The sequence below is a fragment of the Pelodiscus sinensis genome, chromosome 3 (assembly GCF_052426305.1).
Source record: "Pelodiscus sinensis isolate ZL-2025 chromosome 3, ASM5242630v1, whole genome shotgun sequence".
Classification (NCBI taxonomy): domain Eukaryota; kingdom Metazoa; phylum Chordata; order Testudines; family Trionychidae; genus Pelodiscus; species Pelodiscus sinensis.
Genome location: NC_143054.1, coordinates 62033129 through 62047152, shown reverse-complemented (window position 1 = coordinate 62047152; position 14024 = coordinate 62033129). Strand labels below are relative to the sequence as shown.

Here is a 14024-nt window from a genome sequence, read left to right as displayed (position 1 = left end):
AAATTACCATATCTGAAGAAGTGTCAAATCTGAACTGCTTAATGGGACCAAATTGGGGAGAGAGAGAGAGAGGAGAGGAAGAAGGAGACAGACAGATAATCTTGGATAATCTCCATCCAAGATTATTAAAAGAATTGGCACAGGGAATTGCAAGCTCAATAAGAAGGATATACTTGGGGGTTGCTAATATAGTACCCACTTTTGGGTGGGTGTACTGGGAAATCACAGGATGACTAGTTTCCGAGAGACAGCCATGTTAGTCTGAGCGACGAGGAGTCCTGTGGCACCTTATAGACTAACTGAAGTGTAGGAGCATAAGCTTTCGTAGGCAAAGACCCACTTCGTCAGATGCATCCTTATGCATCTGAAAACTTATGCTCCTACACTTCAGTTAGTCTATAAGGTGCCACAGGACTCCTCGTCGCTTTTGCAGATTCAGACTAACACGGCTACCCCTCTGATACTTGACACCATGTTAGTCTGTTTCAGCAAAAACAATTAGTGCCGTGGCACCTTAAAGACTAAAAAATTGATTACGGCATAAACTTTCATGGGCTGTAGCTCACTTTGGATGACTGTAAGACACCTATGTGATGCAGCCATGAAAAGGGCTAAGCAATCCTACGTTATATCAGGAAAGTATTTCCAGTAGTGATAGAAAAGTGTTAGTGCCCTTATACAAGACACTGGAGAGACCTCACTGGACTACTATGTGTTAGGCTATGTTTACAGTGAGAAGGTTTGGCAATGAAAGTGCTGTCAACATGAAAAACATTGCAAAAAGGGAAAAATGGTGAAACTGTTTTTTCTGCCTCCCATTGTTGACATTTCATGGCTACATTGCTAGCACTCCGTCGACAGATAGAGCAAAGCAATGTGGGTAAGCAACCCACAGTGCAGTATTGTGGGAAGGCAGAATTTATCTATGTGCTTACTGCGATTTCCTTGTAGCTCTGTGAGCTCTCCAAGCTGAGGAATGTCAAAGCAGCACAGCAGTCTCTCCAGCTGCCCCCCACCCCTCACTAACTCCCCTTCCTCCCCGCCCCCCCGCAGCAGCAGTCTACCTGCAGCTGTGTTCTTAGCAGGGGAGAACAGGAGCATTCCAATGATTTGTTCTTTGTTTGTTCTCCAAACAGAACAGCTCACTTAACCGTTAGACACTGCCCAGAACTCTGAAAGGGAGGGGTACATTGCCTGCAGGGCAGCACAGATCACAAAACACTGAGCACAACCTTCAGGGCCAACGTTGTGGGACACTGGCAGAAGCCAATTCTCTCACCAAAACAAACAGAATCCACACTGCTCTCTGTAGACAATAAAGGGAGGGGAAAAGAGAAAAGTCTCTCATGGGGGCAGAAGCTTTTTGTCACCTGCCCCCTAGACTACTCCAACAGATGTTTGTATGATTTGTTCTTAAAAACCTCTAGTGATGGGGATTCTACAAGCTCCATTAGATGCCAGAGCTTAACTACCCTTGTAGTTAGAAAGCTTTTCCTAATATCTAATTACAAATTACCGCCTCTCTCTCATAAAATGCGCTCTCAGTTAACACCATGCAAAGCTATCACAAGTCAAAAACAAGAAGCTAAATTTAAACAATCTTAGGTTTCAAAGACAAATAAATAAAATCTCAGATATCAGAGCAAAAGCCTCACTTTAACTATAATGTAAATGTACACCTAATTTTTCAATTCATTAATATTGTCGTTTGGCACGTATAACCTTAATGTTAAATACTGCTTTACAACAGCAAAATAATATTAGAAAACTCCTTGGTAACATGAATTTTACTGAACTTAAATTTATAACTTACAGTTATACATTTGATTTACAAAGGCAGAAATGTGATAACAGTGTAAACTGTAAAAAAATAAAGAGTTAAAGGCATGTTTGATGTAACCTGGTCACTAGTCCATAAATCTAATCAAGGTTCAAAAACATTCCTGGACATAAGAAAATCACTTCAGGTTGAACCTCTCTAGTGTGGTACTCTCTGGCCTGGCAACATCCATGGTCTGGCATGATTTTAGTTAGCCAGATGTCCATTTATCATGGGTTTGACCAAGTTTCCCACGGTCCCATAAAGTTTGTTTTTAGCCACCAGTCCTGGCTCTCAGTGTTCTTTGCTGTTATTTAGCTCTAATTTACCCCTAAATGTCTTCTAAGAGCCCTGTATATAGTGGAAGTGCTAGTAATGCTATTAGACAATATTGATCTCCCGTGGACCAGAAAGGTTCAACTTGTAGTAATAAAGAACTCTGATAGAACCATGTATTTCATACTTGTACAGCAGAATCTAGAAACTGGATTTCACTCTAAGGTCCCTCGCTAGTAATATATGTTCATTAATCAGAACAGATCTGTATTAAATGTCATATCAAAACATTAATTTTCTTATAACTACAATAAAAATATTTTAGTTTCTAAAACATAATCCAAGTAATAAAAGAAATACAAATCTCAACAAGGAACAAATAAAAATGGCAATTATAGCAAAATTCCTACTATTTTTCTAAAGAACAGTTTAGACCAAGAAGTGAATATACTAGAAAAAAAAGGAGAAGTAAGGAAATGTTACGTACCGAAATCAGATTTGTCAGGATGTAATTCTGATGTATGATTCCCTTCTGCAATGTAAACTGGAAAACTTGAACATTCAAGATATAGCTGACATCCAGCAATAAAGGCAGAAAGGTATTCTTTTGGCATTTTATTTGTTTTTTTCCCCTTAGTATCTCCTTGTGATTCTCTATCCCATTTTGTAGTTTGCCCTTGCTCTCTACTGAGGTCTACTTGCAGCTCTGTTGCCAAGGACTGAGACAAGGAATCACACTGAATTATATATAGGTTGATAAATCTAGTTAAAAATTGTTGGACATACTCCAAGCAGCACTGCATTGCAGTCTTTTGAATCATCTTCCCACTTCGAGTTGCTGACCCCTGTGTAATTATTGAAGGAGGCTGTACAATGGTTTCCTCAGATCCCACAGTTGATGCTGTCTCAGTCTCTGAGGATGTGCTACCTATAATAGGGATACCAGGTGCTCCGTGACCTTCGCTCAATGCTTTGTCAATGTCATCAGCTGTATCTGCCTGATACTGTACAAACTCAGTAAATCCACTTTCTGATGATCGACTACTTGGAGGATTTTCACCATCTTCAAATACATCATGAGGATTTTCAAGAGAAACTGATGGCACCTAGTTGAGATAAAAGTACAGATACCTACATTTTAAAACAGTAAAAATGAATGTCACTAATTAGTAATAAATCAGTAACTTCTTTCCTGTATTGAAAAGAATGGCAGTTTTGAGTTCTGTTTAGAGTGTCCAACCAAAATTGGCAACATTCCTGAAGGTTTTATCACATGACATAATATTTAATTAAAGATCAATCTTTAATTCCTGGAGGAGTGGCAACCCTAGTTCTGTTCTATTACAAAGTTTTAAATTATGGGTTATATACTTTTATTCCTGGCCACTTGCAGATTGTTGGCCACCTGTCAAAATCAAGTTTTTAAAAGTCCCAAAGAAGTGTACATGACAGACTATGTCAACTATAAGAGGATCCATCATTGTCTTATCAATTGAAATATATGCATTTTAAGTCATTTAATTATTTTGAAAAAAATCATGACATTTTACAAAGAGAGAAGAAGACCAGGCACTAAAATTTACAATTATTTTAGCTATAGAAGATGGAAGAGGTAATATCTTTTATTAGACCAATTCTGGTGAAGAACAGAAGCTTTTAAGCTATACAGAGTTCTCCTTTAGGTCTGAGAAAGGTACTAAGATTGTCACAACTTTATATAAGATCAAACAGATGGTTTAGCATAAGTAGTTAGCTCAGATTGTAAGGAATCACTCAAGGGTTGAAAGATAATTTCTCACCTACTTTCTCTCTCAGGACTGACATGGCCATAACACTGCACAAAATCATTTTAGCTGTCAGACTGTATGAAATATTCAAAAGCTTAAAAGGGATAGATGAGTTAGTCTCTAACTGGAAAAAACTTAAAAAACAATGAATAGTCTAGCAACTCCTTAAAGACTAACAAAACATATAGATGGTATCACAAGCTTCATCTGAAGAAATGGGTTCTATCCACAAAAGCTCATGATACCATCTACAATGTTTTGTTAGTCTTTAAGGTGCTGCTAGACTATTCATTGTTTTTTAAGTTTTTCCTGAAATATATTTAAGTTTTAGGATTTTCTTACACAAAGGAGTTGGCAGCTTGTCTTCTGTTGACTGGAAAACTCTTCCATCATAGGAAGTAATATGAAAGGGTAGTAGAACGATGGAGTAGATGAACCAGTTGTAGGGCGTTATCAAGAGAAAGGCTTGAGAGAACTTGAAAGAGTGGGAAGAGGTAAAATTTCTCTACAACCAAGAGATAATTTTATAGATGCCACCACACAAATAATTATATTAAATAAATTTAACCTCAAATTGTGAGGGTGAATTGCTGGTACAAAGCTTCATGATTATTATTATTGTGATTGTTAATTTCTACTATTTAACAGGATGAAATGGTTTCATACAAAACAAAATACCACAAATTGTCAAGGTATCGTTCAGAAAAGACAAGAGAAAATAGCTGAATTTTGGAGCCAAAAATGAGGAATTAAAATAATTAATACCCCCCCTACACACACACACATTTTCCCAACTTCATATTTTTTTAAAATACCATTACTTATTAAAATGCAGGACTATGTAGCACTTTAAAGACTAACAAGATGGTTTATTAGATGATGAGCTTTCATGGGCCAGACCCACTTCCTCAGATCAAATAGTGGAAGAAAATAGTCACAACCATATATACCAAAGGATACAATTAAAAAAATGAACACATATGAAAAGGACAAATCACATTTCAGAACAGAAGGGGGATGCAGGGTGGGGGGGGTGGAAGGAAGTTAAGTGTCTGTGAGTTAATGATATTAGAGGTGGGGAAAGTTAGATGTCTGTGAGCTAATGGTATTAGAGGTGATAATTGGGGAAGCTATCTTGGTAATGGGTAAGGTAGTTCAGTCCTTTGTTCAAATAGTTTATCCTATGTACATTGGACAAACGTCTCAGACACTTTGCCAAAGGATTAATGCCCACAAAACAGATATCAGACAAGATCACAAAGAAAAAACTATTTCTTGCCAGTTCAACCAGAAAGGACACTGTCTCAACGACTTAACCACCTGCATTCTGCTACAAAGACCTTTTACATCTGCACTTGAAAGGGAATCCTCTGAACTGTCATTCATGTTAAAATTCGACACTCTCCGGGGGGGATTGAACAAAGACCCCAACTACCTTACCCATTACCAAGATAGCTTCCCCAATTATCACCTCTAATACCATTAGAGCTCACAGACGTCCCACTCTCCCCACCTCTAATATCATTAACTCACAGACACTTACCTTCCTTCCTCCTCGCCCCCCCCCCCGCATCCCCTTTCTGTTCTGAAATGTGATTTGTCCTTTTCATATGTGTTCATTTTTTTAATTGTATCCTTTGGTATATATGGTTGTGACTATTTTCTTCCACTATTTGATCTGAGGAAGTGGGTCTGGCCCACGAAAGCTCATCATCTAATAAACCATCTTGTTAGTCTTTAAAGTGCTACATAGTCCTGCATTTTGCTTCAGCTACACCAGACTAACACGGCTACATTTCTATTACATTACTTATTAATGACTCATTTTAAGTTTCCCGCCACACAGTGAAATCATAATGGATAATACCCAGACATAGAATCATAGATTACTAGAACTGGAAGGGACCTTGAGAGATCATCAAGTCCAGTCCTCTGCCCTCACAGCAGGACCAAGCACCGTCTAAGTCATCCCTGACAGATGTCTATCTAAAATGCTCTTGAATATCTCTAGTGAGGGAGATTCCACAACCTCCGTAGGAAATTTATTCAAGTGTTTAACGACCATGACATTTTTCCTAATGTCCAGCCTAAATATCCCTTGCTGCAATTTAAGACCATAGCTTCTTGTCCTATCATCAGAAGCCAAGGAGCACAATTTTTCTGCCTCCTACTTGTAACAGCCTTTTAGATACATGAAAACTGCATGATGTCCCCTCTCAGTCTTCTCTTTTCTAAACTAAACAAGCCCAATTCTTTCAGTCTTCCCTCATAGGCCATGTTTTCTAGACCTTTAATCATTTTTGTTGCTCTTTTCTGGACCTTCTCCAATTTCTCCACATCTTTCTTGAAATGTGGTGCCCAGATCAAGTCTCTTTGAATCCTTCTTTGGTATAGCCCCAGATTGGCCTTGTCTCTCCCTCTGACTGAAGATCTCAACTATTAAGGAGATTTAGGGGCCAAGTGGGTATACAAATATTCATAACTCCTTGCTAGTACAAATATTTGACCTCAACCCTTTTTGAAACGAGTATAGAGGAGGAGGTTTGCCAAATGGTGTTAGTGATCTTTAACACTCTTTCATGCAGGACCAAAGCCACCCTAGTGGGTGCTGAGAACCACACTACATCAAACAAGGCACCTTATGGATCATCTAGCTGCATGGAGCCCCTTGTTGGAGACAATCCTCCTTCAGGAGTTCCTGATGTGCCTTAGCATCATCTTGGAGAACTGGGTGAGGGGAACCCATAAACAACCTTGTCTGATGGTGGCAAGGAGGAAGCCAGTGCCATGGGATCTGCCCTATCCCCCAGAAAGGCAGTAGCTATTCCTCCAGGACGTCATAAGCCTGGAATATCCTCTCCTGAATGGTCTGCTCCTATATAGGATGACAGGATGCAGTGGCTAATCGTCTCTCCAAGGCTCCCGATATCCACTGGGCAACCTGAGAAGGCTGGGCAAACCCTCTGGGATTTGAGGGTACCAAAGCGTCAGCCATTGTACCTGTGGCCAGAGGGCCAATTGCAGTGCTGAAGACAAAGGTGGTATTGTCAGTTTCAGAGCTTGCCCTGGTGCCAATTTTCCCCACATATAGTATGCTGGTTTTGCATATTTTAAGAAACTTTAAAATTACTGTAAAACTAAAAAAAGCACAAGTTGAATTTAAAGAAAGGTGAAAACGGGACAGAGAAAAACTGTGAGGATTCTTAGGAGACATACAAGATTATACTAATGAATTCATCAGAAGAAAGTGGGTCAAATTTTTGAGAGAGCTTAGCAATGGTATAATTTGAAATCATTAAAGAAATTTCTCATTGAATGCAATACTAGCAGTATTGGGCCAATGCTGAATATTTTGGAAATTCCACGTTTTACACAAAATTAATACAGAAGAATGCAAAGGATATTAACAGATTACCTTTTTATCTTCCCATTCTTTGATGGAGCTGTTGTATCCACTTGGAAGCTGCACAGTACCATCTGTACCTGCAGACAACAGTGGAGGCTGAACTTTACTGAGAATCTTTGAGCAGAGCCTTAAGGAATCAGTTAGTTCGGACAAATGCAAAGTATGGAGATGACTTGTCAAAGCAGAAATCATTCTGAGCAACAACTGAGGCAGATGTTCTGTCTGAATCTCAATGTAGGTCTCCTAAATAAAAAAATTATAAAATTGAGAAAGTGTCTTACAAACTTCTCCCAAAGATATATTTACTATAGCTATACAGTAGAACCTAACAGTTACAAACACCTTGTAGGAATGGAGGTTGTTCGCAACTCTGAATATAATGTTGTGGTTGTGCTTTCCAAAGGGTACAACTGATCATTGACATAAGACAGCTCTGAAACTTCACTATGTATATGAAAGAAGCTGCTTTAAAATCATCTTTAAAAAAACAAGCACAGAAACAGTTTCCTTACCTTATCAAATCTTTTTTAAAACTTTTCTTTTTTTTAGTAGTTTACATTTAAAACAATACTGTGCTGTATTTGTTTTTGTTGTTGTTTGCTGCTGCCTGAGTGCGTACTTCTGGTTCCAAATGAGCTATGTAGTTAACTGGTCGCTCTGATGTTCGTAACTCTGAGGTTCTATTATACAACTACCACATACAATTAATTTTATTCTAAGCTTCTTAACAATGCAAGTGACAAATAAAATATAGAAGTTCTCCAAATTGGATATTCTATTTATTAAATTTATAAGGGATAAAGGGAATTGTGTTTCAGTATATTTTTAATGATGGAATATGCTCAGCATTTTCATGATTCTAAATCTCCTTCATTTATTCTACAGATTACAACAAATTTCATAACATGGATTAAAAAATACCCCCAGTTTCTTTTGTATTTTAATTTTCTCAAAATACAAATTTAAAAGTGAAAAGTATCAATCATTAATAACTAAAGAAAAAACAGGCTGAATGCCATACCTGACACAGCACTCTCATACTTCTAGTAGGCTTTGAAATGAGAAAGCAAAAGAATTGAGGAGGGAAGACAGATATAGGAAAAACAGTTCTACTAGTCTTCATCAAATAAAGAAATGTCAATAGATAAAAGAATATCAATATCTTACTGTGACATTCAGAACGACTACTACTCAATGAATTTTTTATCTAAACTATTTACTACAGAAAACCACAAAGCAACAGGTTACATTTGTAACTAATAGAATATAAATATTAGAAAAGAAAAAGATAGGACAAAATTCAAAACAGAATCAGATGACAAACAAGCTAACAGAATTTGCAGGCTCATGAATCAGAAGAACATAAAGACTGATTTGTTTATATGATAAAATCCATCCAATACACTCAAAGGTATTTTCACTTGTTTTAAAGGAATCTACCAATATATGCTAAACTTGTAAACTAAGTTTGCTTTCAATAATGCTCTATAAATCAGAATACAAAAGTAGTTTTTTCATATCCCTACAACTAACGAAGAAAGGAATTCTTACCAAAGAAACTATATCCAACAAAAAATCCACAAGTAAGCAGAAATTGGTCAGGGACAGCTCAGATGACTCGTTACTAGCTACAGGCCCAGTCTGAAGTCTAGCATGAAGTGTCCTCCTATGAAATTAAAACATGTTATTGTTGTTTTTGTTTACATAGGACATGAGGACGTAACAAATTAATTCATAGGTGCATGTCAAGTATGCACCATAAGAACAAATGCCTTTTGTGGAAGTAGTTAGCAGAGAAAAAAATTAGTTGGCTCAGTTGATCCTTCTTAAAAAATAAAAACATTCAAATCAGTTTACAGATGATCATACAATCACTATCTATCAGAAATACAAAGGAAGTTACATACTTTGTGAAGGACAGCCACACTACTGTTTGACATGATCAACATCTCACATCTGATAAATTAAGCAAAACTGGACTACAGAAATTGTTTTGCTAAATCCATAACTAGTGAACTCTTCTGTGCATCAGTACTGAATCAAGGATGGAATTAAAGTGTAATATGCTGCTATGGGTACAGCCTTTGAATATGATCTAAAAGGAAGGTACCAACCAGCTGAGATTATTAAAGCTCACCAATGGATTTTTCACAAGAGTAGGAAGTTAATCTCAATGTTCTGATTATGTTTAAATCTGGTTTATTACAACTCCTAAATGTCTTATACCATCGATTGTCAACCTTTTTTTCATTTGCAGAGCCCTAAAATATTCTGAATGGTATTGTGGACTAGTGTTCCCTCTATGCTGAATGGCAGATTAATCAGCTCTGCTTAGTCAGTCAGCTTCCTGCAGGGAGCCCCTGAACCTCTGATTGGGTGGGGCTGATTAATCACCTGTGAAGCTGTGCTGCTACACACTTTAGAGGGAACACTGGAGTAGGCCCCTTTGGAAATCTTAGATATAGTCTCCCATGATTTGCAAACCACAGGTTGAAAAACACTGTCTTATACAGTTGCTTAATCTGTTGTGTCACATTGCTGAATGAAGTTTAAAAGAACACAAAAAACACCTAAATATCATATTGCAGTCTGAAAAAAATTGTAGCAGAGCAATATTTAAGATATTAATGGGGCAAAATATGTTTTTTCCAGTTCATTAAATTTGTGCATTTGGCAGCATTTATTAAATTGGTTTCAGTATCTTATCAACAATCAGTTTTGCTAGCATGATGACATCATTCTCATCCATGGCTCATGTGCCTTATGTGAGCGAGCTTCTCCAGGACTTGAAAGAGGCAGCAGCAGCAATGCTGAAATAAATCAGAAAAAGGCAGAATGCAGGTATAGGAGCAAGGTGGAAAGAGAAAGGTAAGACAGCATTGTAGCCAGGCAGCCCCCCCATCTCAAACAATCTTGCTTGCCCTCTGAGATGTCTGTATACAGAGCAGAGAAGGAACAATAAGATCAGCATAGCCATTAAGCTTTGATCTGCTTTGATCAGGATATGCAAGTTTCTGACTCTGAGTAACGATTAAGGAAATAAGCTAAGCTCGAGGCTGCAAGAAGTGTCAGGCTGGCACCTATGTTGATTCGAACACACACAGTCCCTGGGAGAAGAATTTCCCACTGAGAAAACAATGTCCCGTACTTCCAATTTAATCATCTCAATTCTCTCTTACAAGTGTAAATTAAGTTCACAACTCCCTTGTAAGAACTGGTCTCACAGCAGACAGACCAGCATCAATTGGCATTACAGATAAGAAAGAGAAATATGTGACCCCATGAGTATAAAAGATAGGTCCAGCACACACTCACTTTGAGTGCCATTCTACCCTCTACCTGCTAGTCGGGTTAGGTGTTTGACCTCCCGAGGTTCTATGGGGACGCCCACCTCGTATTTTCGTCTTTCCTAGGAATTGAGGGACTGGCCCTGGCCTGACATGCTGGAGTCGAGAGGCACAGAAGGGGGTAAAAATTGTACCTGGATGTGGTCCTCTGTCTTAAGTGTGCACATAGAAAGAGTAAGCTGTTACTTGGTACCATTATTTCTATTTTTCTATCTTTATCTTCTTTGTAACCATTTTTAAGATCTATATTTTGCTAGTAGTTAAGAAATAGAACAATAGCCATTGCAACCATATGATTTATAAGCTTCCTCAAATAAACCTGTAACTGTTTAAGCTTTAACCTGACTCCTTCAGTTGCTGTAACAGAACCAAGCACAATTTAAAAGAACTTCAGCCGGTCTTAAGGGACAGATATAGGGAGCCCTGACCGTCGGCTGACAAGCATTGACACAGGTATGCTTCTGGTGTTGCCCTCTTATAATCATCATCATGCGAGCAGAAAAATCCTTATAAAAACAGTATTCTTTTCAATAAATGGACTAGCTGTTTAAAAAGTGTTCTATTAGAAATATGCTTTAATTTAAATTATTGTACTTCAAAATAATTAAGATAAACAGTACCTCTTTAACAGTTGTTGAAACCCTCCCTCTTGCATAGCCCCCCAGGCTCCTGCCCTTCCCTCCTCACATTCCCAAGGCCATGCCCTGACTCCTGAAACCCACACACTGACAGCCCCCTGCCCTGAAGGACCCAGGCAATGTAAGGTAAGTCTTATAGTTTATATATATTTTAAGTTTGTTTACTGAATGTTGTAGTAACCTGTGCTGGGACTTTCCTTTATTCGGCTCTGGTGAGGCCACATCTGGAGTATTGTGTCCAATTTTGGGGACCCTCCCAAAATAGAAAGGATGTGGACACACTGGAGAGGGTCCAGCGGAGGGCAACCAAAATGATTAGGGTACTGGAGCACATGACCTATAAGGAGACACTGAGGGAGTTGGGTCTGTTTAGTCTGCAGAAGAGAAGAGTGAGGGGGGATTTGATAGCAGCCTTCAACTTCCTGAAGGGAGGTTCCAAAGAGAAAGGAGAAAGGCTGTTCACGGTACTGATGGATGGCAGAACGAGGAGCAATGGTCTCAAGTTACAGTGGGAGAGGTCTAGGTTGGATATTAGGAAAAACTTTTTCACTAGGAGGGTGGTGAAGCACTGGAATGGGTACCTAGGGCGGTGGATGAATCTTCATCCCTACAAGTTTTTAAATCTTGGCTTGACAAAGCCCTGGTTGGGTTGATTTAGTTGGGATTGGTCCTGCCTTGGGCAAGGAGCTGGACTTGATGACCTCCTGAGGTCTCTTCCAGCTCTATGATTCTATGACTCTAAAATGTATTTTCAATTGATTACTCATATCTGTTCGAGCATAATGCTTCATAATGAGAGACTTAAGAGCTCAGTCTGTTTAGTTTATCAAAAAAAGAAGACTTGATGACTTGATTACAGTGTATAAGTAACTTCACAGGGAGAAAATAATAGGTGCTAATAAAGGCTCTATAATCTAGTGCAAAAAGCAAAACAAGAACCAGTTACTGAAATATGAAGCCACATAAAGTCAAATTAGAAGTAAAGCACAATTTTACACAATGAGAGCGATTAACCATCAGCACAAACTAGCAACAGACATGGTGGATTCTCCATCTCTTGAGATCTTCAAATCAAGAGTATAATGCCGTTCTTGAAAATATGTTCTACCTCAAACACAAGTGATTTGGGTCAATATAAGAGCAACTGGGTGAAATATAATTGAATGTAATATACAAGTAGTCAGACTAGGTCCCTTTCATGATTAATTTAGGTGACAATTAAATACAGGTCTTGTCACTGGAGAAATATCATTTATAGGTAAGTAAACTGCTCTACTACACATCCCAGCAGATCATGTGCTGAATACATTCACACATTAACAAACACAGCAGCTCTTGCATAGGTTATCCAGACATTGTTGCAACAATTAACTATGTATAGCAAGGGTGGGAAAAAGGGCCTCCACGGGCTGGATTCAGCCCACCAAGCAGGTTGATCTGGCCTGCGGATGACTTACTGCTCTCCTGCCCCCAGGCCAATCAGAGCCTGGGAACAGGGGAGCACGCAAAGGCGTGCAGTGCTTAAGAGTCAACCGCCAGGGCTGCCTCTAAGCACCACATGCACATTGCAGGACGGGGGCAGGGAGCGAGAGACTTTGCATGCTTTCCCCACCGTGCCGCGCACCCCTTGCAGGACAGAGGTGGTGGGGGGGGGGGGGAGACTTTGTGCGTTCCCCTGGTCCCCAGGGCCTGATTGACCTGGGAACAGGGAGAACATGTAATGTCTCCTTTCACTCTGCAAAGGGCATGCAGTGTTTAGAGTCAACCACCAGCTGCTGCTCAGCTGGCAGTTGACTCTAAGCAAGGCACCTCATTGCAGGGCAGTGGGGAAGGAGTGAGAGATTTCCCAATCTCCCCCTGTCTCTGGTCTCTAATTAATAAGGGGCGGGAGGATCACACAAAGTCTCCTCCCACCAACATGGGCTCAGGTGTCTAGAAGGAACCACCAGCTATTTAGAACAACTGGCAGTTCTCTCTGGAGAGGGAAATGGCAAACATTTCACACGCTCCCTTTACCCCCAGGCCAATCAGGGTCTGTGGGTGGGGAAGCATGGAAGTGTCTTGACTCCTCCCCTTCCGCCCAAGGCCTCGACCCTTCCAGGCAGCCGTAGGCCATTTCAAAAATTTCTGAAGTGCCCCCATTTAAAATTATTTCCCGCCCCTTATGTATAGGCAAATTCACATTTCCCTCACTTGGTGGTAACCTGTTTTCTTTCATTCAGAAATTCAGAAACTGCTTAATACACAACAAAATGGAAGAAATCCCCCAAAGCAAATATTACCAAATAGTACCTACAATAATTTGTTTTCAAGAAACTCATAATTTTGAGGAAGTAGTTATTATTATTATTATTATTATGTGCTTCAGACTGGCACCTTTATCTATGGAACTCTCTTCTGAAATCCATAGATTTCTTCTAATTAAAATTTCTATTGCAGAAAAAAATAGCTTGCCGGGCAGAGTAACGTTACATAGGTAAAAATTTAATACCATTTATCAATAGTAACTTATATGCATATGTTTATCCTTGAAGGTCTCTCAAAGCTCCTTTAGCCATAATTCTGAGTAGGTGGAGGTAGCATTGCCTTGAAAGGATATGAAGGACCAGTGAAAATACCTACTAATTTTCTAAATGTTTTGAAAACTGAACAAGGACCATGATTCAGAGCCTAAAGAGAGGAATACCCATGAGGAATAATCTCTCCAGATATGATGACAGTATTTTCTGAATCCCAGATCTGTACATTACA

The 14024-nt window shown here is 39.1% G+C and overlaps 1 protein-coding gene across 4 annotated transcripts in view; it reads right to left on the bottom strand.

Annotated features, from left to right (window-relative positions):
* DOP1A (DOP1 leucine zipper like protein A) overlaps nt 1-14024 on the bottom strand; it is a 110759-nt gene that overhangs the window by 47934 nt on the left and 48801 nt on the right. For all 4 annotated transcript variants that reach the window (XR_012902590.2, XM_014569949.4, XM_075923817.2 and 1 more), the window contains 3 exons: nt 8840-8954; nt 7298-7531; nt 2583-3201 (listed from right to left, as the gene is read on the bottom strand). Coding sequence is in view for 3 of the 4 variants with exons in the window: in XM_014569949.4 (XP_014425435.3) it covers nt 2583-3201; nt 7298-7531; nt 8840-8954 (968 nt within the window). In the remaining variant the exon portion in view is untranslated. The remainder of the gene's footprint in view (nt 1-2582; nt 3202-7297; nt 7532-8839; nt 8955-14024) is intronic.